Raw genomic sequence first — 24,564 nt, forward strand, 5'->3', positions numbered from 1 at the left:
AGCATAAATATTTCGTACTAGCTCTGTTCCATGTAACTTTATTAAGTTTATTTCTCTAACGTAAACACATACACACATCCTTGAACTTACATTTGTGGGAGTAATAAAATAACCAAGGAAAAACGATCTACTATTTTGGGTTTTGTGTACATTAATAAAGTCTCCCGTAACCAAGCAAAACTTTACAATACAAAATCTAAGTAGCTATGAGTAGCAGAAACGATGGTGCTAATAATGAGACAAGAGAATTGGAGAGCTCAGGTAATTCTCAACTTTTAGTGTTAGTAATGGGCAATGGCATAGTATAATATAACTTTGTACCTACTCAGGATAATGTAACCTGAGAATTGTGGAGATTCAGCTTAAGTAGTTCCGTATACGAAAAATTCAGTTTTGATTTTCATATATGATTATTTGTAACAACTACCCTCTTTTGAAAAAAATGTTGGTAGGTATGTTCTGTTGCTTACTGCTTCTAATCTAGAAACAAAATTTGTAAATGTGTCAACGAATTTAAGAATAAGTTAAACAAGCACAGTGCAAATTCTACATAAAAATGGAATGGCTGGATACAGGAATTGTCAGTTACTACAACAGCCTACCTGCTTTACAAATAATAAATAAATACATTAGAATTTAGATGATGAAACTGTTTAATTCATTGGTATGCAAAGCAGTCACTGTATCATATGAACTCCCGCAATTGCAAAGGCTCCAAGACCATTACCAACCCTCAAAGTAACTGCAGTAATATTTTTTTCTTGTTGTAGATGAAGAAACCCCTATCAATCCAGAAGTCCGCATCCTGTCCCGAATCTTTGGGGTCCACCGTGCAAGTGTGGCATCTATGCCGGGGACTAGTGGTAATTATACAACATCAATATAATATCAATTTATAATTATTCATGACAAGTGTGGTTTTGTACAAAGATATTAACAGAATATGATTTTAAAATTGAAATGAATTTTATTTGTTTCTATAAAAATATTAAGAGAATTAATTTTCTAGAAATAATTCAGAATCAGCCTTAACAGGTCAGATAGCTGTTGCTGTTATAAAAACAAGTTCCTAATGCATTCCTTGGCCTTAGTTTCCATTTCACTAAAATCATTTACATCATAATATTTATTAAAAAAAAACATAATGATCTAAAATTTGCCTATGAGTACCATTCTGCAACATGTTAGGTCCAAATGTCCCCGTCACATTAGCGGCATTACCCTGTATAGCGATTGAAATCTCATATGAAAAAGTCAGCCCTAACTTTGACATATGTCTGTTCAGGCGCAAGTCATCTTGTGAGTCCATTGCCGAACACGCGCCGCACGCCTCGAGAGCGCGATCGTCTCTTCTGGACACTTCTTGGCAACTCTAGCAGACTGTCGTCTAGTGCCAGGTATGCACGTATCTGCGAGTAGCTCTGGCTCATCTGGCTGGATGGGCACTTCTTGCGCTTTTCTTATTTTGTCTCTAGATATATGTATTCTTTGACAACTGGTCTGGCTCAGTCGGTAGTGACCCTGCCTGCTGAGCCGCGGTCCTGGGTTCAAATCCCAGTAAGGGCATTTATTTGTGTGATGAGCACAGATATTTGTTCCTGAGTCATGGATGTTTTCTATGTTTTTAAGTATGTATTTATCTATTTAAGTATGTATATCGTCGCTTAGCACCCATAGTACAAGCTTTGCTTAGTTTGGGGCTAAGTTGATCTGTGTAAGGTGTCCCCAATATTTATTTATTTATTCTGTGGTCTTGGATCAAGCTCCTGTTGCTTGTCTTTTGTCAGGTGTCGCAGCGGGCCTCCGCCACGCGGACCCAGACCCACAACCTACGCTGATTTGTTGGAGCCCGATCGCCGTCGCATCTCGCTCACACGCCACGCTTCTCCCTCAGGTACACGATATGGCTTCACATACTGTCAAAAAAAAAAATTGCCATGTTGGCTGTAGCACAAAAAAAAAGATATATGCATGTGTTACAATGAATGCCGTTTAAATATTTGATATTTACAAATAATAAAATTTAGACCTACTTAGGTAATCTTATTTAGCATCTAGGTATCAAGTACCTCTTCAGACCTTTCTTATGAATCACAATGTGCATATATTTTTCCATTGAGGTGAGGAGTTCTAAATTGCTACTTAGTGGTTACCTTCCAACCTGTATTGCCATATCATGCTAGCATATTTTCAGTCTTGCATAATTCCGCAGACTTAAGGAAGTTCTCTAAATTTTCGCTGAATGATTTTGTCCATTACCAGGAAGTGATAAGTTATAAGACGACCCAAACATAGCAAGCTAAACAAAAGAGGTTCCCAAAGACTGCTGAACTGATTTATTTCTTAACGCTCCTATAGTTTCATATGACACTAATTAGAGATGGGCCGAATATGGACTTTGCCGAATACGAATATTCGGCCGAACATTCGGTTCAGCTCTTACCGAACCGAACATTCGGCCGAATATTCGGTTACGCCATACCTATTTAGAAAGCGGATGTTAAGAAAAGACTTAAATGATTGATAATGGTTACATAATTATGTTACTAGACCTACATATGTTATTACGATTTAGTGGATTTAACTAAAATTTAGTTAAAATAACTCTAAACTCTTCTCAACTCTTAAACTACGGTTTTTTCAACTTTGTATTTGTATTTTGACGCATAGGCAATTATCTCTTTTTAGTAGTTCCTTAGAAAGCTACTAAAATAGGAGCTTATTATCCAAAGGAATACGTAAGATCTTCATTATTTTTTTACTTTGTTTATTCGGTAAATATTCGGCAAAGCAACCGAATTATTCGGCCGAATACGAACATTGAAAAACTTGCCGAATATGCCATCTGTAACACTAATGATAGTTGTGGCTAGCAGGTACCGGCTACCAACCTAACGCGAGTCAACTGACGAGTCTGCACTGCTCTTTGCGCAACCTACTGCGCAAGCGGCCTTACACGAGCACCGGCAATGGTAACTTTTAAGTCTCATTTATGGGCGGGCAGGTGGTCTAGTGGTAATGACGTTGCCCGCGTAAGCTGAAGACCCCGGTTCTATTCTCGCCTCGGCCACCAGTGGGCCTTGTCGTTTTTTCTTTCGAGTATGATATCTATTTCAGTTTATAATTTATATATAGTAGTGTGACTGCTTGAAAAAGAACAAATCAAAAAATATTCAATAAAATAATTTTACGACGAACTATGGTGTGGAAGCCCGCTAACACCCGCGGTCGCGGCAAGCCCCCCCTTAGATGGAGAGACGACATCTGCCAACTAGCTGGCGATAACTGGATGCGGATGGCAATGGACCGACAAGCGTGGAGGAATGGAGAGGAGGCCTATGTCCGAAGACGGGCGCTTTAGAGACTGCTATAGATAGATAGAGAGATAGAAAATAATTTGATTTGTTCCCTAGTTGTCTCATTTATGGGGTTCAAGAACCTACCTTTCACTGCTGCTTAGATAAAAATTTTCTCCAATTCAAATTTGCTCCAGTAAAGCGCCAGTTTCTGCGATAAATTTCTTCAATAAAGCGGGCTGGTGCGCCGATTTCATGCACCATTTTATGCGCACTTCATTGCTGAAATAAAATTTCGATAATTTATTTGTTTTTATTTATTTATTTAAACTTTATTGCTCGACATGAAATTGTACAAATGACGAGATTGAAGTGCTATAGTGCTGTGCTGTTGGCCAGGTGCGCCACTGCTCAATTGCACCACAAATTTTGAATTTTACAGTGACAGGTCCAAGCTCAAGACCGGTGTTGGTTCTACGCGCAGCTCCGGACTCGAGCCGTGGTGAAGATGAGTCCGACGGCAGAGGTCGCGGCGACCGTGATCGTGACCGGAGCGACCGTGATCGTGACCGGAGCGACCGTGACCGGAGCGACCGTGACCGTAGTGACCGTGACCGTGATCGAAGCGACCGGGACCGCAGCACCCGGGAACATGAGGAACGACATCACGATGCTGAGCCTATTGACCTGGATGACATTGAAGGTATTTATCACCAGTATACAATCATAATGAGTTATTACAGTTCGGGAACACTCTCTATTGGACTTAAATAAATAAATAAATATTATAGGACATTCTTTCACAGATTGACTGGAGTCCCACGGTAAGCTCAAGAAGGCTTGTGTTGTGGGTACTCAGACAATGATATCCATACTAATATTATAAATGGGAAAGTGTGTGTGTCTGTTTGTTTGTCTGTCTTTCACGGCAAAACGGAGCGGATTTTTAAAGTGGAGATGGAGTTGAAGGGATGGAGAGTGACATAAGCTACTTTTTGTCTTGTAGGAACAGTCTAGCTACGTCAGCTCATATTCAAGTACGTGCGCACCGCGATATGAGCTGACTAGCCAAAAGCAATATCCTTTCAATGAAAGAACGAGACGCCAGTCTCACTCCGACCATTGTAACGTTAACTGGTTATTTTAATATACGGAGTTAATTATAAAGTGATTATTATTCCACACCCAATGATCACCTCATATAATATAGAAGTACGGACCAATAACTTCTAGTCTCTTTCTAACCCCCCACTTCCGTAACATGGGGGGTGGAAGTTAGTATGGAGCGTTCCACAATTTTTGAATTTAACGCGAGCGAAGCCGCGGGCAAAAGCTAGTAGGCATCTAATATATAAATATGTACATAGAAAACATCCACGACTGAAACAAATATCTACTGAACATTTTAATAAAATTGATATCGAATAATTTTTAAGAAAAAAAAACCGCCTTCCTTTGGGGTTCTGGTGATAAATACTTTCAAATGTTGGATTATGTTATCAATTCGTCTGTATATTTTTTAATGTTTGTTATTCGATATCTCCGTCATTTCTGAACCAATTTTGAAATCTGGATGATTCTGAAGTACTTACAGATGAGAATGATTATCAGAACGGAACTCTAACCAGGGGCGGCTCACTCTTCATCAGCAGTTCCACTGCACCAAATGTCACTGTTCTGGACGTAAGTGCATGCTGTTCTTATAAAAATACCAAAGTCACTATAAGTGTGCCGTTCAGATTTGAGGAGTTCCGTTCTGACCATCATCAGCAATTCCACTGCACCAAATATCACTATTCTGAACGTAAGTGCATGCTGTTCTTATAAAAATACCAAAGTCACTATAAGTGTGCCGTTCAGATTTGAGGAGTTCCATTCTGACCATCATCAGGAGTTTCACTGCACCAAATGTCACTGTTCCGTACGTAAATGCATGCTGTTCCTTTAAAAACACAAAAATCACCATATGTATGCCTTTCAGATTTGAGGAGTTCCCTCGATTTCTCCAGGATCCCATCATCAGAACTGGGTTCTGAGAAAAATGGGACCAATCTGTATGCATATACATTCAATCAAAAAAAAATTTTCAAAATCGGTCTAGTAACGACGGAGATATCGAGGAAGAAACATTAAAAAAAAAAAAAAAAACATACAGACGACTTGATAACCCATTCCTTTGAGATTTGGAAGGCGGTTAAAAATTTTCAGAATCGGTGCCGGGGCCGGCGCCGTCATTCTCTCCTCGCGCCGACGCCGACGCCGAATACTTTGCTGATGAGCCTTTGAGAGGTAATTTCAAATTATGGCACACAATTTTAACAAAACCTACCGTTATTCTATGGGCATCTTTGGTGAGCAATTGTTTAATGTTAAATTACCATGGCAAAACAAACGGATCTTTGACAGATTAGTAGCTCAAAGGATTAGAATTTAGAATGTCGAGAAGATATGAGCACGCGTGGCAAACGTCCAATTTAATGCAGCTGTGCCTTTGTACTTTGCGTGCTGCCTCGTCCAAAGCATGTCTACATTAGCCGTTTGCCGCGCTAGGGCATTGCCTCTCGACATGCCTTTCTCTATGTGGCCCTAATGTTTAATTTGATATTAAGGCATCCTAAATGCGCCATATTGTTCGCAGCAGAGGAGCCCCTGAACATGACGACGGGCGCGCTGCTGGAGGAAGAGATTCTCGAAGTAGATCCGGACCCTGAGCCCGCGCCACGACCACCACCCGATAATGAAACGGTACTTATATTTTGTTTACACGTCAATTGCAGCATCGGGTCGTTTCGGCCCGATACATGTATGCACAGTCATCATCCTCCTTGCGTTATCCCGGCATTTGCCACGGCTCATGGGAGCCTGGGGTCCGCTTTGACGACTAATCTCAAGATTTGGCGTAGGCACTAGTTTTTACGAAAGCGACTGCCATCTGACCTTCCAACCCGAAGGGTAAACTAGACCTTATTGGAATTAGTCCGGTTTTCTCACAATGTTTTCCTTCACCGAAAAGCGACTGGCAAATATCAAATGACATTTCGCACATAAATTCTGAAAAACTCATAGGTTCGAGCCGGGGTTTGAACCCGCGACCTCCGGAACGAAAGTCGCACGTACTTAACGCTAGGCTACCAGCGCTTCCCGATACATGTATGTACAGTGGAGGTATTAAATATAAATATGGACAAAGTGCCAATAAGATTTATACACGACTCTATTGCTTATACGGTTAGGTTGTGAATAGATAGCATGTGCGTGGTAGATTAACCAATAAAATGGTAGCTCTTGATAGTGATGACTGTAGGTATATCGATACAGGTGTCACTCAATTCACTCATACATTTACAATGAGGAGGCACACTCAAAGGTTATGACAGATGGCGCCACCCTATTAGTCCGTACGTGAGAGCGAGAAGATGATATTTTTTTCTCTCTCTCACATATGAATGACAGTGACATGCCTAGACACTTGCACAGGCGCCACCTGGCGGGATAAAATGTCAGTGTGCCTCTTCATTAAAGTTTTATTCATTAAATTCGTGCTAGCTTTCGCGAAACGATCTGTAATTGATTGCTATGTTAACTAATGCAATAAGTTATATATATTTTGTATAGAGATATTCTATATCTTATTGAACACACATATTTTATATTAGGAAGTTCCTGAAACCCCAGAATCAAGTCAGCAGAGAGGCACTAAAAGAAAAAGGGAAGGTAAATAACGAACTAGTTTTTTTTTATGAAATTATTTTACAAATTAACATTGCATCCAAACAATATTTCTACCCATTAGCGTTGAAAATGACATGAAACATACATATCGTCACTACTTTTAAAAAAACTTGTATCTTCGTCTGTCAATGAAAAGAAAATTGTAGTAAGTATGTATGGAATGCATAATAGACTTACTGCGTTTTAACTTTGAGGAACAGCGTGAGATACGAGATTTTTTAAAAGTAGTGACGATATATGTATTTTTCATGATTGTATAACGTAAAATACATCGTCATACAACGACGTAAAATACATGTATTTATCGTGTCATTTTCAACGCTACTACCCATATAAAAGTTGATTTGTCATTACTGAGAAAATCGGCAAGAATAATGCTCAAGACTATACTTTTTGAACCACTTGTAATTCAATTTTCCGATATTTCACTTGTTCTAGTGTCAAAATTAGAACTAAGAGTTACAAAACAACCATAAAAAAAATACCTAAGTTTAGAGTTCAAATTCTCCTTATGATTCAAGCGTAATTGAAAACTCTGCCTATACCTATAACAAAACTTTTAATCTTTACTTTTGTAACAGGAGAAACACAGGATTCAGCATTGGCTCTCAATCACGTAAGTAAACATTGATGTTTTAATTTAATAACTTTTCAAGACTAAGACGAGACTAATAGAGTTTGTTTAATGATGAACTAATTGAGCGGACTGTAATTTAATAAAATATCTTTAAGACGAAATTGACAAAGATAACTCGAAATTTTAGAGATTTAAACAAACACTTACTGGGGAAAAAACAGTGCATATGTCACATACCTTTTTTGCATGAGGTTCCAGTGGGTTGGTTTCAGCTCGCTTACCATCAGCCTTGGTATGCAAGGCGCACGTGCGGGCCCGGCTTACCGTCTCCTCGAGCCCAGAACTGTTCTTGGAGCAGAGCTTTCTTCCTGTCCACTTTGATAATGTGACTAGCATTGAGTTTAAACTTAATTTAACGATAATTGTTGGGAAAATGTGACTTTAACTATTTAATTAGCAACAAATGGCAATTTTAATGCAGCGACGCGTTCGCAAGCTAGATCGAGAGCAAAAAGAATGTGAGGTAATGGCTACCGGAAATGATTAGTGCCGGGCTAAACACACCGGAAGCTAAAGACAAAATAGTGTTGTTTCTTTAAAAAACCGATATTCATACGAAAGTTGAACATACCGCTCACCTAAATATGCAATATTTACTCTACGAATAGTGCTAGAGTTCGACAAACTACTTAAAAACTATAATGTTAAACTAAGTGATAATACTAGAACGACGAAAGTTAATTTGAAAGTGGTAAAGGACACAGCTTCACAACTGGTCTTCTGTACTGACCAGTAGCAGTTTGAATTGTGACCACTCTACAGACACCGTCAACTCCGGGATGTAGAGCAACGATGCGCCCAAGAGGCCATTTTAAAGGGCTTGTCTGTTCGTTAATCAACAAGACCAAGGAACCCACGACAATGTTTGTATTTACTTTATTCCATTTAGTCCTCTGTTGTAGAGTATGGACGTACTCAGCGTGCCATCTACGCCAGAAGTCTTGATGCATTTTCTGTATCATTTTCCAACGATTACAGACACTTACTTTTTTATCTACAAGATTTTCCTCTGGGACAATCGACAACGGTTCCAGAGTTAAAAAATGGCCTGGAGTTAAGGCTGAGAGATCACTAGGATCCGAGCTAAGAGGTGTCAATGGACGAGAGTTGAGCATAGACTCAATCTGAGTCAGAATTGTATAAAATTCCTCGAAGGTTAACCTTTGATTACCTACAACCCGTGCGAGGTGAGTCTTAACCGAGCGTATCCCGGCTTCAGCTAATCCGTTAAAATGAGGCGTACCCGGAGGGTTAAACGAGAATTTAATTTCTTGGGCATCAGCAGCACCTTTCATGAGTGAACCAAGATAGTTACTAGCGCCCACAAAATTCCTACCCTGGTCAGAGACAATGTTACTGCATCGACCACGACGAGCGACAAACCGTTTAAGAACACAGAGGAAAGCTTCTGTCGACAACTCTGAAGCAAGCTCTATGTGAATGGCTTTGGTACTAGTACATACAAAAACACAGATGTAACCTTTGTACGTTTTCGCACCACGGCCACGACCGAAAGCGATATCAAATGGTCCTCCATAATCAATGGCGACACTCGAAAAAGGTTTAATTTGCGAGACGCGAAAGGTAGGCAAATTTCCCATAAGCGGCGGAGATGCCGCAGAGGGATTGGCACGAAAGCATTTCACGCAGCCTCCAATCACTGCCTGAATTGCTCGCTTTGGCGACAAAATCCAAAACGTTTGCGCAAGTAAATTTTGTAAAGTTTGGGCACCTGGATGTAAAAATCTTTTATGATATTCGTCAATTATTAAAATAGTGAGTCGGTGGGAGCGAGGCAATAAAATGGGATGTTTGACAGAAAATTTAATAGGAGAATTTGCCAAGCGACCGCCCACCCTGACAATACCCTGACTGTCAATGAATAATGAAAGCTTGCGCAAACCCTTTGGCAATGCGTTCAAACGATCCTCCCTTAATTGATTGATCTCTACACTGAAAGAAGTGAGCTGCACATGTTTTACTAAAAACATGAGAGCTGCAGTGGTTTCAGCTGACTGTAGAGATCCGACAACTTTTCCATCCTTAGCTGACCGTAAAAAACGGAAACAGTAGGCTAACACACGCTTTAATGTGAAAAGCGAGGAGAACCTGCTAAGGACTTCATCAATTAAGTTAGGATCGGCCGTCACGAGTAAGCTACAAATACGTTGTTCCTCTACAATACAGTCATTGCTTGGATCGTGCAAAGGTGAGCAAGGCCAATCCTTCTCTTCCTTTACCAACCACGACGGACCCTTCCACCAAATATCACACTCTACCAAATCTTCAGGCAGTAACCCCTGGATCCTGCATCAGCAGGATTGTGGTGTGTACTGACGTGACGCCAGCGATCAGGAGCAACAAGATCCTGGATATGGCTCACACGATTTGCAACAAATGTTTTCCAGCGTGAAGGGCACGACTTGATCCAAGCTAACGTTACGGTCGAGTCTGACCATGCAAATATTTCCTGAACAACATAGAGAGGTTTTAATGCCTCTTGTGTTGACTGCATCAGGTCTGCCAACAACACGGCAGCCTGCAGTTCCAATCGAGGAATTGATAATTTACGCAGAGGCGCAACCTTACTTTTGGCACAGCAAAGCTCTACAAAAGTAGAGCCTTGTGTGTCATCGACACGACAGAAGACGACAGCAGCGTAACCACGCTCCGACGCATCACAAAATCCATGCAATTGTAATGAAACAAACGAATGGATGATGCGACGGGGAATAACGACAGATTTCAACGACGGAAGTTGATCGGTAAATTTCATCCATTCTGATGTGATTGCTTCTGGAACATCATCGTCCCATTGCACCCCAGATGACCACAAGACCTGCATTAAATATTTAGCGTGAAACGTGACAGGACATAAGAATCCTAGCGGGTCATATATGCGCGCTATATTCGATAAAATAGTACGTTTAGTACATTTCTGATCACGTGGTGTTGCAACCTCAAATTGGAACGAATCTGTTTGTGGACGCCATAACAATCCCAATATTTTAAGGGACAAATCCGAAAGTTCATCAAAATGTTTAAAATCACTCGAATACAACTCAGAAGATGGAAGGTCAACGATAAAACCTTTATGGTTGGAGGTCCATTTTCTCAAATGGAACCCACCCGACGACAAAATTTCAGATAAATCTGATCTAATTTTTAAAGCTTGCTCAATAGAGTCAGCGCCTGTCACGACATCATCAACATAAATGTCTCTCCCAAGCACTTGTGACCCTTCAGGATAGGAGTCAGCAGTCTCCTCCGCTATCTGTGCTATTGTGCGCAAAGCTTGATACGGAGCCGATTTCACACCATAAGTTACCGTCCGCAAACGATAGTCTTTAACTGGGCCGTCAGTCGAAGGTCGCCACAATATCCGCTGATACTCAGCGTCCTCGTTTGGCACGAGGATTTGACGATACATGGCCTTTATGTCACCCGTAAAGACTATTTTATGCCATCGAAACCTAGTAAGGACATCAAAAATATTAGTTTGTAACTTAGGTCCAGCTAGTAGTGTATCATTAAGCGAAATCCCATTGCTGTCACGACAACTTGCGTCAAAAACGGCTCTCAGAGGTGTACTGACAGATTCGGGGCGCAAAATACCATGATGTGGGATGTAATTAAAATTCCCGACACTAGAGACAGGCGGCGCAACCTGCTCCATATGACCACTGACCTCATACTCTTCCATAAAGGAGGCATAAGCTTTACGAAAATCCGCATGCTTTGTAAGCTTGCGTTCCAACGAAAAAATCTCCGCATTGCAATTTCACGAGTGTGCGAAAAGGTAGGCTTGTTCGAAGGATCGACGAAAGGTAGAGGTACCTCGAACCGGCCTTCACTCGTGCGACAATAATTTGTACGGAAGTTATCTTCACATAGTTGATCCTCTTTCGACAAGATAGGTTTACTCGGACCACAAATATTTTCTAGTTCCCAGAACCTTTTAAGAGAATCATCCAACGACAGCGACAAGTTTGATTGTGAAGCATTCGACACGAAAAAACAATCTTTCCGACAATTAGTGAAAGATTGTGTACGAGAGGCATAACAGTCACCCATCAGAACCCATCCGAAAACAGTCTCCAAAGCCTTTGACTGCCCCTTCCGGCCCTCCTTCTTACCACTTAAAATGGAAGATGCAAAGATCTCTGCATTTAAGAGTAAATCTATTGGGCCCGGCTTCGCAAAGTCAGGGTCAGCGAGAGGTAGACCTTGAATGTGATGCCATTCCGATGTATTGACTCTATAGTATGGTTGCTCCGGACAGATAACTGGAAGCACTGACGCTTGGAAGTCAAAATTAACCATTTCTGATCCAATAGGTTTAACAGAGCATGATAACATACCCTTAGGTGCAACTTCAGATAGTCCAATTCCAGTAATTGGCTCGCTAGTATCATCTACCTGTAAACCTAATCTTCGAGCACAGTCATGGGAAATAAAATTGACACCACTAGCACCGTCCAAAAGAGCACGAGCTATTTGATAATTACCTGAACTATCCCGAACAGCTACCCGAGCAGTAGCAAATAAAACTAATCCATTACTTTGGACCGACGTCAAAGTCACTTTGCTATTTAAACAGCTCACCGTTGGCTGAGGTGCTGGTGTAGTGTGAGTGCAACACCTCACTCACACTGCTTCACCTTACCCTATATATAAGAAGCTACTCTGTAACATAAGACACAATAAACCTATATCTCATACAAGTGAGTTCTCCTTTAGTCCCCACATCACATGGCGATCCTGCCAGTGCGGCATCGCGCTGCACTGGCGGCGCGCCGCGCCAGCGATGGAAAAAATCATATACGAATTTAATGGACAAATGTGCGAAACATAAATCAAAAGTTATATTGACAATGTGACAGTGCAGCATAGTGGACAGTGGATTTAACTATGTATTCTTATAAAGTACGTCGGACTAATCGTCGGATAAGCACTCGGTGAACTACTTGTGTTACTTTGATAAAAAAAAGGAAGTCGGAAAAGTGAAATACATAAAAATGGACTTATGCAACATCGGTAAAGGAAAAAGGCGGAAAGCGTAAGGATGGTTTGGAGCAGGGAGTAGTTCGTGTCCTTTGTCGAGAATGGCGTCTACGGGTCCAGGAGCAGCTGTTACTGCTGCAGCAGTGTTGACAAAAGTTAGGCCGTGTAGGAAATCAAAAACTAAGAAAGTAACGTAAGTGAACCGTGCCAGAACTGAGTAAAAAGGACATTTTATAAGTTTAGTTTTTATGACAGTTTTTTTTTCTTGTTCATTATTTTGTAAGCTAAATTGATTTTAAAATAATAAACTAAATAACATAACTGAGCAGGACTATGCCCCTTGCTGACGAAACTAATACTTATACTTATGGTTAAAGGTTGATAGGTATTTGGTACATAGTTATTGTGTATCTAAATGTAATTTTTAATGAAATCAAATCAATCCGAACATTTTAAACTGTATGATTATACCTTAAATGTTTTCAATTTCAAATATATAATTTCATAAATGTGTCAATGTTTTAAATGTATCGCGAATACATTGCGCAAGTTACTTAGAGGTAATTTCAACATAGCTTTAGTCACGATGCCACCGCGATGGTAAAGTATGCGCCTTCTGTAATTACAGATCAAATTTCAGTAAACATTGTGTCATTATTATGCACCTGTTTAGATCCTTTAGGTACAATATAAATTTCACCATAACATTTCTTGATAAAATAAAGATTCATTTTTAATACATACCTATGTATGATTTAATGATTTGGTTTAGTTAATATTAATTAAGAGAATAATGTTATAATTAGACTATTAGAATTCTTTTTTAAGATGATGGATATCGTATGAATATTTGTAATTATCGGATATGACATGTTTTTGTAATAATGGATATGAAATTAAAATGTTAAATTATAATAATGAATATGAATAATGTATAAAAAAAAAATAGTAACGGGATATGTATGATTTGTTTTACAGTGTAGGTATAGGTGTGCTATGGTCAGATTTGCTTGAAAGTTGGATTTTATGGTTGGAGGTTTTAAGTTTGAAATTGAATGTGTGTACTAATGAGAAGATACGGAAAGTAATATTATGTTTATTTGAGTTTTGAAATTAAGATGGAATAAGAACGAAAGAGAATGAAATTGTTCGATTAAAATATGGTATTTAGCAGTGTTTGGGTAAACTGCAAGCACATAAGTTTTTCAGTAAACGATTGGCCTGATCAACTAAGAGTTTTTGAATTTCTTATGTGTTGAAGGTTTCACGTGTTGAGTAAGTGTTTGGATTTTGAATGTTTTTTTTTCGTGAGAGGGTAATGTGAAAGGAATAAAGTGAATATGTATAAATAAATATGCCTGTCGCATCAACGATGGCCCGAGAGGCGTCGTTGTGCGATTAGGTTAGCAAGGGTACGCCAGGATACAAGGCAGGCACGGAATCCTTGGCCGTCTGACCATGATTTGGTCGAGTATCAATCGTGGGGACACCTTGGACACGTGGAAGGTTTTGATGTAAGGATGTGTGTTAAAAGAACTGCCTGTATGTGTAAAAAAAAAATGTATGTGTGCGCGCTTAAAATAAATATACTTGTATCCTGAGCTAATAAATAAATAAATAAATAAAAGGTCGGCCGACCAAGTAAATGCGTTGTGTACCCTTGCCAAGTATTGCACGCTTAAGATGCACAATTAAAGAAAATATTGTGATGAGACGTCCATAAAGTAAATGACTTGCAAGTGATAATGATATGTGGTACCAAACAAAAATAATCTATTGAAATACCTACCTGAATTGACAAATACACGTGGTGTATTGACGAATACACCACGTACCTACTTTAAAATTAAGTTATACTTATTTTAATTTTACTTTTGGTTAGGACTTGAATTATTTTTTCACGTTGATTTCAACAATATAACTACCTATAAGTAATGTTTTAAAGTTTTAATATAACTTAGTTTTTTTTTCGAGTTCCATTTTGTCATAAAAGCGCTCATAAATTGGTTTCTACCTAAAATTTTCAAAAAAAAAAAAAAACGTGTTTTTTTCTCATTATTGTTAACACTTTAGGAGTATACAATGTTTTCCCCTTAGATTTATATTGGAAATTACTTTGTAATTAATACTGTTTATAGTGTGTATTTGCTATCAAATTACATTTCTCCAAATTTTATAAGTACTTATCATTTGAATTAAGTACAAAAGTTTTTTAATCCATCATTAAAAATGAATTTTCTAGTTTAGTTTAAAAATGTATTTAAGACAGTGCATATGTTACAAATAACATTTGCTAAGCATTTACTTTTTTCAAATTTAATATTTACAGTGTTTTTTTTAGTTCATATTTGTCCTTTTCTTTTTCATGATTTTATTTCTGTAAAGTTACCTATATGAAAAATGTACAGGAGAATTCTGATTTAATTTTCCGAAATTTAACAAGTGTTTTTTTCGAAAAAATACGTAGGTTCAATTTTTTTATATAGGAATAAACAGTTAAGTATTTGATTTTATTTAATTTGAACTTTTATGCATTGTCTTTCTTTCTTTAATTTACTTTATGCTTGAAAAAAAAAAAGATTAATTTCAATATTTAACAATAAAATTAATCTTTTTTTCATTAAGGAGGGAGATGTAGTGTGAGTGCAACACCTCACTCACACTGCTTCACCTTACCCTATATATAAGAAGCTACTCTGTAACATAAGACACAATAAACCTATATCTCATACAAGTGAGTTCTCCTTTAGTCCCCACATCACACTGGTTCAGCCTCTGGCGAAGCCGGTTCCCTTTTTCCAAAGTGTAATAAAGTGTTGTGGGAACAACCGCATATACTGCACCGACAATCCGATCGACATTGTTTAACTTTATGAGTTTTGGAGAAACAACAAACACACAAGCCCTTGTTTTTCACCACCTTGAACCGCTCCGAAGTGTCTAAAACTTTAAATTTTTTACAATTTTCTAAGTTATGCAGTTCAGTACAGAAAACACATATATTTTGTTGTGTGGCAACTAGTGTTACCTTGCCTTTACCTTTAATGGCACTTGTTACGGGCTTAACCTCCGTTACTTCCAGAGCGCGGACTTGTTTTTCAACAAACTCTTGTAGCAATTCAAACTTTGGAATTTCATTGGAATTGAACTCGAGGAGGAAGGCCTCCCGAGTCGCCTTGTCTAATTTTCCCCACAACAGATGAAATAACATAAAGTTTTTATCGGGTAAGTCGAACCTTTCTAACACTTGTAATGTTTCTCTAAACACACGATGAACTTTTTCTAATTCAGTTGAAGACTTGGTCTTCACCTGTTCACAAAGTAAAATCTTTTCATAGTACCCAAAGGCAATTTGCCGTTTTCTATTGTAAAAATTGTTTAAAGCATTGTAAGCATCCATGTAACTGTTGTCCGAAATTGGGTAATTCTTAATCAAATCTAAAGCCTTACCTTGACACGATGTCATAAGATAATGCAGCTTTTCAATGTTCGAAATATTCCTTTTATGAATTAAGGAATCAAAGAGTTCCTTAAATGACAACCAATTGTGCAAGGAGCCATCAAATGGTTTCACAACAATTTTAGGTAACTTCGCTGAATTATTATCACTACTATCTTGTTTGTCAACAGTTTCATGTTTGCTTGTAATGACAGGCTCAGCTTTCCTTAACCTTGTCAAGATTGACTTTACTTTTTGTTCAAAATCGACAGTAACCGAGAACTCCGTATTTACATCCTTTGTTTTCTTCATTATAGCCTTTTGGGCACGATGAAAGTCTTCAACTATTGGGTTTAAGTCGGCCGCGACATAACCCTCTAAATCTATACAATCAAAGATTAACTCTAACCGCATAACCGCGTAATTGCGTTCAACCCTATCCATGTCAACGTCTCTATTGCTCACATCAATGTCCGACATTTTTCACGTAATAATCACTGTTGATTTATCGAAAAACGAGAACGAAAATATAAATAAACAGTTTACGTTACTCAATAAAATTAACTTGTTGACTTTGACAATGACAGATGAGATGACAACCGAATTGTTGCCATACACCAAAGCATAGACTAAGACCGAACGAGATGAGCGGATTGAACGAACTGTCACACTGCTACCAACCTAAATTCTACTATAAAAGTCACACTCAGTGTTGCCAGATCTACTGATTTAGCAGTAGATCTACCTGATTTTGAAAAAATCTACTGATCTACTGCTTTTTTTGTAATTTTTCAAGAAATCTACCTGCTTTTTTCCAATTCGATATTTTTTAGTATAAACAATTGGATTGGCTTCAAATTTTTACTATAGACGGTCCAACAACTTTGTCAAGGCGCGAAATTAAAATTTTCTATGGGTCAACTTTCATCCCTTCATTTCTTAAAGTTGCTGCCTTTTTCTAGTGACAGAAATCGCTTGACAGACTTTATATCTGTGATTGTTCGTAATGTACTGGTAGCTTATTGGGATTAGCAATAGCGATCTAGGCGGGTGCAGGAAGTTTGATGTTTGTATTCTAACTGGTTTTATATGTGTTCATATAAAATAATGGTACATGCTGTGTAGGTATATCCATCTGAGTAGGATAGTGATACGAAGCCTGTACGCCCTTTTCACGGCGAGGGATGTATAGTGCTTTTCTCAAACTTGCAATGAAATTAAGAAAAAAATATCTCTTGATAGTTTTGATAAAACTGGGCAAAAAGAAAACTTTTCTAATTCCGCGCCAATTTTTTTTTTACTCTGAGGTGCACATTCAGGTGCATTTGTACAATTAATATTTTTTTTGTGATTACTCAATGTCATGGTGTAGTGTCAGCATTTGACGTTTAGAAACAAATGGAGGGTGCTTTACAGGCTTTCGTGTGAACTGTACTATGAAATATCATCTTCACTCAGCTCACCTCACTCTCAAGTTTGAGAAAATGTTCTTATTTGTGCAACTGCCCCATCGATACTGAATAGGAATGGAATCAATTGAATGCATCCTATACCTTATAAAACAAAGTCCCCCTTCGCGTCTGTCTATGTGTGTTTGCGATAAATTCAAAAACTACTGAACGGATTTTCATGCAGTTTTCACCTATGAATAAGTGATTCTTGGGGAAGGTTTAAGCATATAATTTGTTGAGATTTTGTTTGATATATGACGATATTTGCTAAACAAGTCGGACAAAATCCCACAGGCTGAGAGCCTTAAATAATCGATAACGCTGCCCAAACCGTTTCAGCTATATCAATGAGCTGTATAACGAAATAGTATATCTCTCATAGGTTTACATAAAAGTCCGCGAAAACATTTATGCCTATTTTTTACGGATAACTTACTATGTATAACCATTTGTAATCCCCATGCGTAGCTGGGGCGGGCCGCTTTTGTCGAATAAGTTTATCTTCGTAAAAATTGTATGGGATAAGTTTTTTCTTGATGTGTGGCTTTTCGATTCGGTTTTTTTTTCATACACACATAAGAAAGAAAAAAGTTTGTCAAAAATGACCTTTGTATGTTTTTTCCAAAACCTATAAACGCAAATCTTCATGAATTTGAAATCGCGAGAAGTCTAAAAGAGTTCTAGGACCGTTTTCGTGTAACAGCATAATTTTTTTTTCATTCTTCTTCACTTGGTATCAATATTTGTAGTCTACTGCTTTTTCTCCCGATCTACTGGTTTTTTATTCATTTTTCTACTGTATACTTCAGATTCCGTCTGGCAACACTGGTCACACTTCCGGTCAGCCATTAACCGAATCGAGAATTAAAAGTTTTACCCACCAATTTATTAGAAAAATATTACGACACGACAAATTTGATATTTTACTAAAAATAGGTAACTTTTCAACGGATCCGGCCGAAGGAACAAATGTTTAATGATGAACTAATTGAGCGGACTGTAATTTAATAAAATATCTTTAAGACGAAATTGACAAAGATAACTCGAAATTTTAGAGATTTAAACAAACACTTACTGGGGAAAAAACAGTGCATATGTCACATACCTTTTTTGCATGAGGTTCCAGTGGGTTGGTTTCAGCTCGCTTACCATCAGCCTTGGTATGCAAGGCGCACGTGCGGGCCCGGCTTACCGTCTCCTCGAGCCCAGAACTGTTCTTGGAGCAGAGCTTTCTTCCTGTCCACTTTGATAATGTGACTAGCACTGAGTTTAAACTTAATTTAACGATAATTGTTGGGAAAATGTGACTTTAACTATTTAATTAGCAACAAATGGCAATTTTAATGCAGCGACGCGTTCGCAAGCTAGATCGAGAGCAAAAAGAATGTGAGGTAATGGCTACCGGAAATGATTAGTGCCGGGCTAAACACACCGGAAGCTAAAGACAAAATAGTGTTGTTTCTTTAAAAAACCGATATTCATACGAAAGTTGAACAGAGTTAGATTACGGCAAATCAATTCGCAAATTGTATACAGGGTGGAAAAATCGAATGCCACATGGATGGCAACTACCTTAAATATTGTAAATAGCACATTTTGTGTAAGGGAGACTTTCCTTTGTTTTTAAAAATAATAAATTCTGCATTTAAGGATTTATGAAAAATCGCTTGCCTCAGTCGGGACTCGAACCGGTCAAATGTGACAAAAAATAACATGCCAAATAATGTGCCAAATTTTCATGGCCTTCCGTTATTCTGATTGTATTTGTTATTTAGAGAAAAATGAACCTTATCAGTAACCCTTTCAATCTGCGTCATAAAATACGGCACTTTATTTTTTGTCACATTTGACCAGTTGGAGTCCCGACTGAGGCAAGCGATTTTTCATAAATCCTTTAATGCAGAATTTATTGTTTTTAAAAACAAAGGAAAGTCGTCCTTACACAAAATGTGCTATTTACAATATTTAAGGTAGTTGCCATCCATGTGGCATTCGATTTTTCCACACTGTATACATCACAATAACAAGGCGCATATTTTTGCGATCGGCTGACGGCCTTTTAATAACTGCGGCTGATGACCTTTTTTTGCTCATAACAGCTTCTAAACTGTCACCTGATAAAGTATGATACGGGAGACAAACACTATATTCACAATTTTTTACGTATTTCGGTGACTCGCATTCCTCGACCCATCAACAAAGCGGCAGCTGACTTCTGCTGCTGATAATGCACTATTCAAAGTATCGTTTGGAACGCGATGACGAAACATTGATCTGGCCTGCAGATCTTTCAGTGTGCGTCCTTAATCTCCTTATTATAAGACGTGTTGTTTTGTTTAACACCTTGCTGGACGTTTTATTCCAGACACAATTGAAAAAACAATGGTATTACGCCTATAGGTGTTAAGATGAAGATATTCTTGTGCAGAGCATTCTTCGCCTTCTGGAGTGCCCCGTGTGCATGGAATGGATGGAAGCGCCCATCACGCAGTGCCGCCGCGGGCACTTGGTCTGTGGCACGTGCCGCAAACGCCTCGACGCATGCCCCGTGTGCCGCACGCCCTTCTCGTCCGTACGGAACCGCGCTATGGAGGTAAATGTTGTATTAATTTGTGTAATATCGTCTTCACAGGTTTAGCATTTGCCACAAACACCGCCGAATACCAACGCGGCATCCCCACGCTCAGGGAACGTGTCAATTTGTTCAACACCTTTTTGATAAAACCGACACCGATGCCGATCACGGGCAAACATTTAAACACCTATTTACACGTAGCTGTTTTCCAAGCGTTTGGTTGTGCAATAAGAGAGGCAGTATTAATTTTTTTTTCTTCTATACGGAGTGTGTGGGTAGTGGACTTTATCTCCTTGTAATTTATTAAATATTGCGTGTTTTTTTCCATGAGCTTAGGACGTGGCAGGCGTCCTCCGCTACCCATGCCGGCACGGCTGCGGTCGTTTCCTGCGCGCGCCACGGAGACACAAGCACGAAGCCAGCTGCGCGTCGCGCCGCCACGCCTGCCCGTTGAATCAGTGCCGCGCCGTGCCGCCCATGCCGCGCTCCAAGTTAGCCGCGCACTGCCAGGTGATCAGTAATATCTACACAACATGAAGTTAGCTGCAGTTGGATCATCACGCCTGCCCGGTGAATCAGTAATATCTACACAACATGAAGTTAGCTGCAGGTGCTCAGCGCCGCGCCGTGCCTCGATCTGGCTGCGCACTGCTAGATTACTCTCGTCTTTCGTTATGGCTTGACCGCATGACGTTTTCCAGGCTTGTCTAGGGACCAGCTTCAAAGCTTCATCTGTTCTTCTTCTTTATCATACGAGTAGCTTTCCTAGTCCTGAGACGCCACTTTGTTCGCCGATAAGCGACCACCTGTCTGCGAAATGTCATAGGACAAGACGAAAAAATTACAATACCTAAACGTAGTTTTCTCAATAACATGTACTCTTAAATCTTAACAGATTTACGATCCCAAAATTTCTGACAAAACTCAAATTATTTTGATTTGTTCCCAAATGTTGTTTTCTTCAGACGCGGCATCCAGAATCCTTCAGAACCGGCACACAGCACGTCATCCCATTAGGCGTGCGCACCGAACAGCACATGCAGTTCGTGGTCGCGGCACTAGGGGCCCTGTTCCACCTGCGAGTCGACATGGAGGTGCGGACGTGGGGCGTCTGTGCTTTAGTGCAACATCTGGGCCCGCAGGACCAGGCGGATCGGTATACTTACGAGGTGAGTGAACTAGAGGGTAGATATCTTCACTAGCGGTAGATAAAGCTAGTGACATAGATCGCTGCTCTAGAGAGAACTCTTACCTATATCTGCGAGTAAATATGGAAGTGTAAATGTGGGGCGTCTGTGCTCTGGTGCAGCATCTGGGCCCGCAGGATCAGGCGGATCGGTATATTTACGAGGTGAGTGAACTAGAGGGTAGATATCTTCACTAGAGGTAGATAAAGCTAGTGACAATGATCGCGGCGCTAGAGAGAGCTCTTACCTATATCTGCGAGTTGATATGGAAGTGTAAACGTGGGGCATCTGTGCTCTGGTGTGCGTCTAGATCCGCAGGACCAGGCGGATCGGTACACCTACGAGGTGAGTGAACTCTCGGGTAGTGGCTAGATGACGTCAGTGACAGAGTAATATACTATACAATGCATATGTGCGAAGTCGGCTAGAATCTAATGCGATTGTATGGTGCCCCCATGAACACCAGTACACTCTTATGTTGGAGAGGGTGCAAAAAACTTTTATACGCTTTCTTTTCCGTAAACTCCATGGGTACTATCCGCATCTGTATCCCACTCTTTACGTCCTTGGGATGGTAAATTACACTTCCCTAGAGTGCGGAAGAAATATAGCTCTCATAAAGTTCTTCTTACGTTTAATACGCGGCCAAATTACTAACCCTACCATGCTATCTCTGATTTCATTAAAAGTTCGCCCTATTACTGGCATAGAACTCCGCCCCCGTCCACAAACTCTATTCGCTATCCCGACAGCACGAACTCATGCCCTATCACACTCTCCGCTACACCATGCATTAACTCTTCTAAATGAAATACTGGCCAGTGACAGCAATCTGGACATGTTTTACAGCACGGAATCGCAATTCCTTTCGATTAGTAGCCGATACCTGGAAGCTAATACGACTCCAAGTCCCATTAGCTACTGATTATGAATCAATCATAAGACCTTAAGTGTGTACCCTATTGTATGAGTCTCTAAAACTACCCTCCTATTAACATGTATAGCTTGTCTGTTAGTGTTAATTTTAAGGAATTTATAAATAAAGAAATGATAAAGTAAAGGGTCTAGAGGACCTGTTCCACCTGCGAGTCGACATGGAGGTGCGGACATGGGGCGTTTGTGCTTTAGACCAGCATCTAGGTCCGCAGGACCAGGCGGATCGGTATACTTACTTACGAGGTGTGAACTTTCGGAGAGATATGTTACGCGTCTCACTCCACTTTATTATAGTCAGTGGCTGTTTGTGGTCGGGGCTCTAGAGTACCTGTTCCAGTCTGTGCTCTGGTGCAGCATCTGGGTCCGCAGGATCGGTATACTTACGAAATAAGTGAACTCTTGGGTCTACAGGCCACCAAAACGATGTCTACATGATGTCATGTAGGTATCATTAGTAGGTTCGTTTCGCTCGAACTGGTCTGGAAATATACTAGATCAAAACATACGCACACGCACAGTTAAACAGAAAATAATTATGTTATTTGGACTCCAAGTATAAGTTTACATGAGTTTGTTTTAACATGTGACCTATGTGCAGGTGACAGTAAACGGGCGACACAGCGGGCGGCGACTAGTATATCGGCGTGCAACTCACAGCGATCTTGAAAACCCGGTGCTCAACACCAGCAGGCAGGATTGCTTCCACCTAACACTTGACCAGGTATAATCAGTAACTAATCACTATACAGGCTCCCTCTTAGAGACAATACGTATTTGTTGAATAGTGTCCGATTTATGTGTTAGGACGGAAGCTTGTTCCGTTAGAACTATATGGTCACACCGTCACAATCATAATCTTTATGGAGTAAATTTCTTGCGATAAGAACGATACTGCTTATAATATGTACAGCACGGGAAGCATGGTCGCGCGATAGACGATAAAATAGCAGGCCGTCCCTATCGCACTATTTGTAAGTGCGATAGGGACGGCCTGATATTTTATCGTCTATCGCGCGACCATGCTTCCCGTGCTGGTGACTAGACCATTTGTTTATGGTTTATCTTTTATTGAATTTCTTTGTTTAAAAATGAAAATTGTTTCATGATCGTGTTTAATGATCGAATTCGGTATCATAATCAAAATGTGAGTGTGCACTGGAAAACATCCCACTTTGTCGATTGCTATAAAGCCGCTTTGTCAGTTTATTCATATAAAGATACAAGTAAACCTAGCATTAATGGTAACCGACAACGTGGGACGTTTTACTAAACCCACTCACAAATGGAGCTACCAAATTGTGAGAAACGTCCTGTGTCGCAAACTGCATTTGCTTTTCTTTCAACTCGAATTTCGATTTTGGATGTACATACACATACATACATACAATCACGCCTGTATCCCATAAAGGGGTAGGCAGAATACATGAAACCACTAAAGCATCAGTGCCACTCTTGGCAAATAAGGGGTTGAAAGAAAACGAAACTGTGACATTGCGTGGCATTGTGATTTTGGATGTACACCCTCATTATTTGCTTTTTCTACCACATAGGGTTGTGTAGACCTTGTGATGGCTGTTTCTTTAATGGTAAACGTTATAACAGGCACTCAACTACCTGCGCTTCAGGAACGAGCACTCGGAGACGGACAAGACGCTGGACCTCGTCATCACGTTGGCCGAGGCCGAACAAGAGGAACCCGCGAACAATGAGCGTGACGAAGACTCGTGAACATTTTTTGTAGTCCCAGTTTGCTTGAATTTTAATTCGATTATTTTTCAAGTGCACGATCTAAATGTACCTACAGCTTGGGAAAAAAAGAGTAGAAATGGAAGTAATTTTTTTTTATCATTGCAACACTTAATATTCTCACTGAAAAGTGTCAAAATCTGGCAAAATATTAGCCACATTCAAATCGATTTATGTAGATGGCGCCCCCATTATTCTCTACCCATTTTTGCCAGGCTGTATTGTTGAGAATTTTGGGAAAGAAAACAACGTATTCTAGTTGCCATTACCTACAGGGAGCACTGTAGAAGACCTGTGTAGAAGCAGGCGTGGCGCACACCGCGATTTCGTAGCGCCGCTACAAGTACAGTCGCCATCAGATATGCCGGGGCGCGCAAAAATATTTGAATACGCCTCTATTGTTGCGGTGGATGCTGCTGCGGTGGCCAGGGCTCGGATACCGGTTAAATTTTCAAACCGTTATCATATACTTGCGGCAAAACCTTTAAATTTCGTTTTCGCTCGAGAAACCGCTATTTTTAAACCGGTTTTTAGGAGAACGCTTTCATAAAGGTTTCGTTC

The 24,564-nt window shown here is 39.7% G+C and overlaps 1 protein-coding gene across 4 annotated transcripts; it reads left to right on the top strand.

The window, feature by feature from the left end:
- Positions 1–24,532, top strand: LOC125226073 (E3 ubiquitin-protein ligase SIAH2-like). Of its 4 annotated transcripts, none has more exons than XM_048129914.1 (15): positions 1–261; positions 771–863; positions 1,286–1,397; positions 1,788–1,894; positions 2,877–2,972; positions 3,739–3,999; positions 5,505–5,585; positions 5,935–6,041; positions 6,953–7,010; positions 7,610–7,644; positions 19,988–20,152; positions 20,471–20,644; positions 21,100–21,303; positions 22,856–22,978; positions 23,860–24,532. In XM_048129914.1, exons 1-15 carry the CDS (start codon positions 207–209, stop codon positions 23,983–23,985), a joined length of 1,797 nt encoding a protein of 598 aa, XP_047985871.1. In that variant the 5' UTR covers positions 1–206; the 3' UTR covers positions 23,986–24,532. The 4 variants fall into 4 exon arrangements, with proteins under 4 accessions (XP_047985871.1, XP_047985872.1, XP_047985873.1 ...); XM_048129915.1 differs by having other exon boundaries at positions 5,938–6,041; XM_048129917.1 differs by lacking the exon at positions 1–261 and adding an exon at positions 526–664.
- The last annotated feature ends 32 nt before the right edge of the window (positions 24,533–24,564 follow it).

Source organism: Leguminivora glycinivorella, chromosome 5 (genome assembly GCF_023078275.1).
Source record: "Leguminivora glycinivorella isolate SPB_JAAS2020 chromosome 5, LegGlyc_1.1, whole genome shotgun sequence".
In the NCBI taxonomy this organism is placed as follows: Eukaryota; Metazoa; Arthropoda; class Insecta; order Lepidoptera; family Tortricidae; genus Leguminivora; species Leguminivora glycinivorella.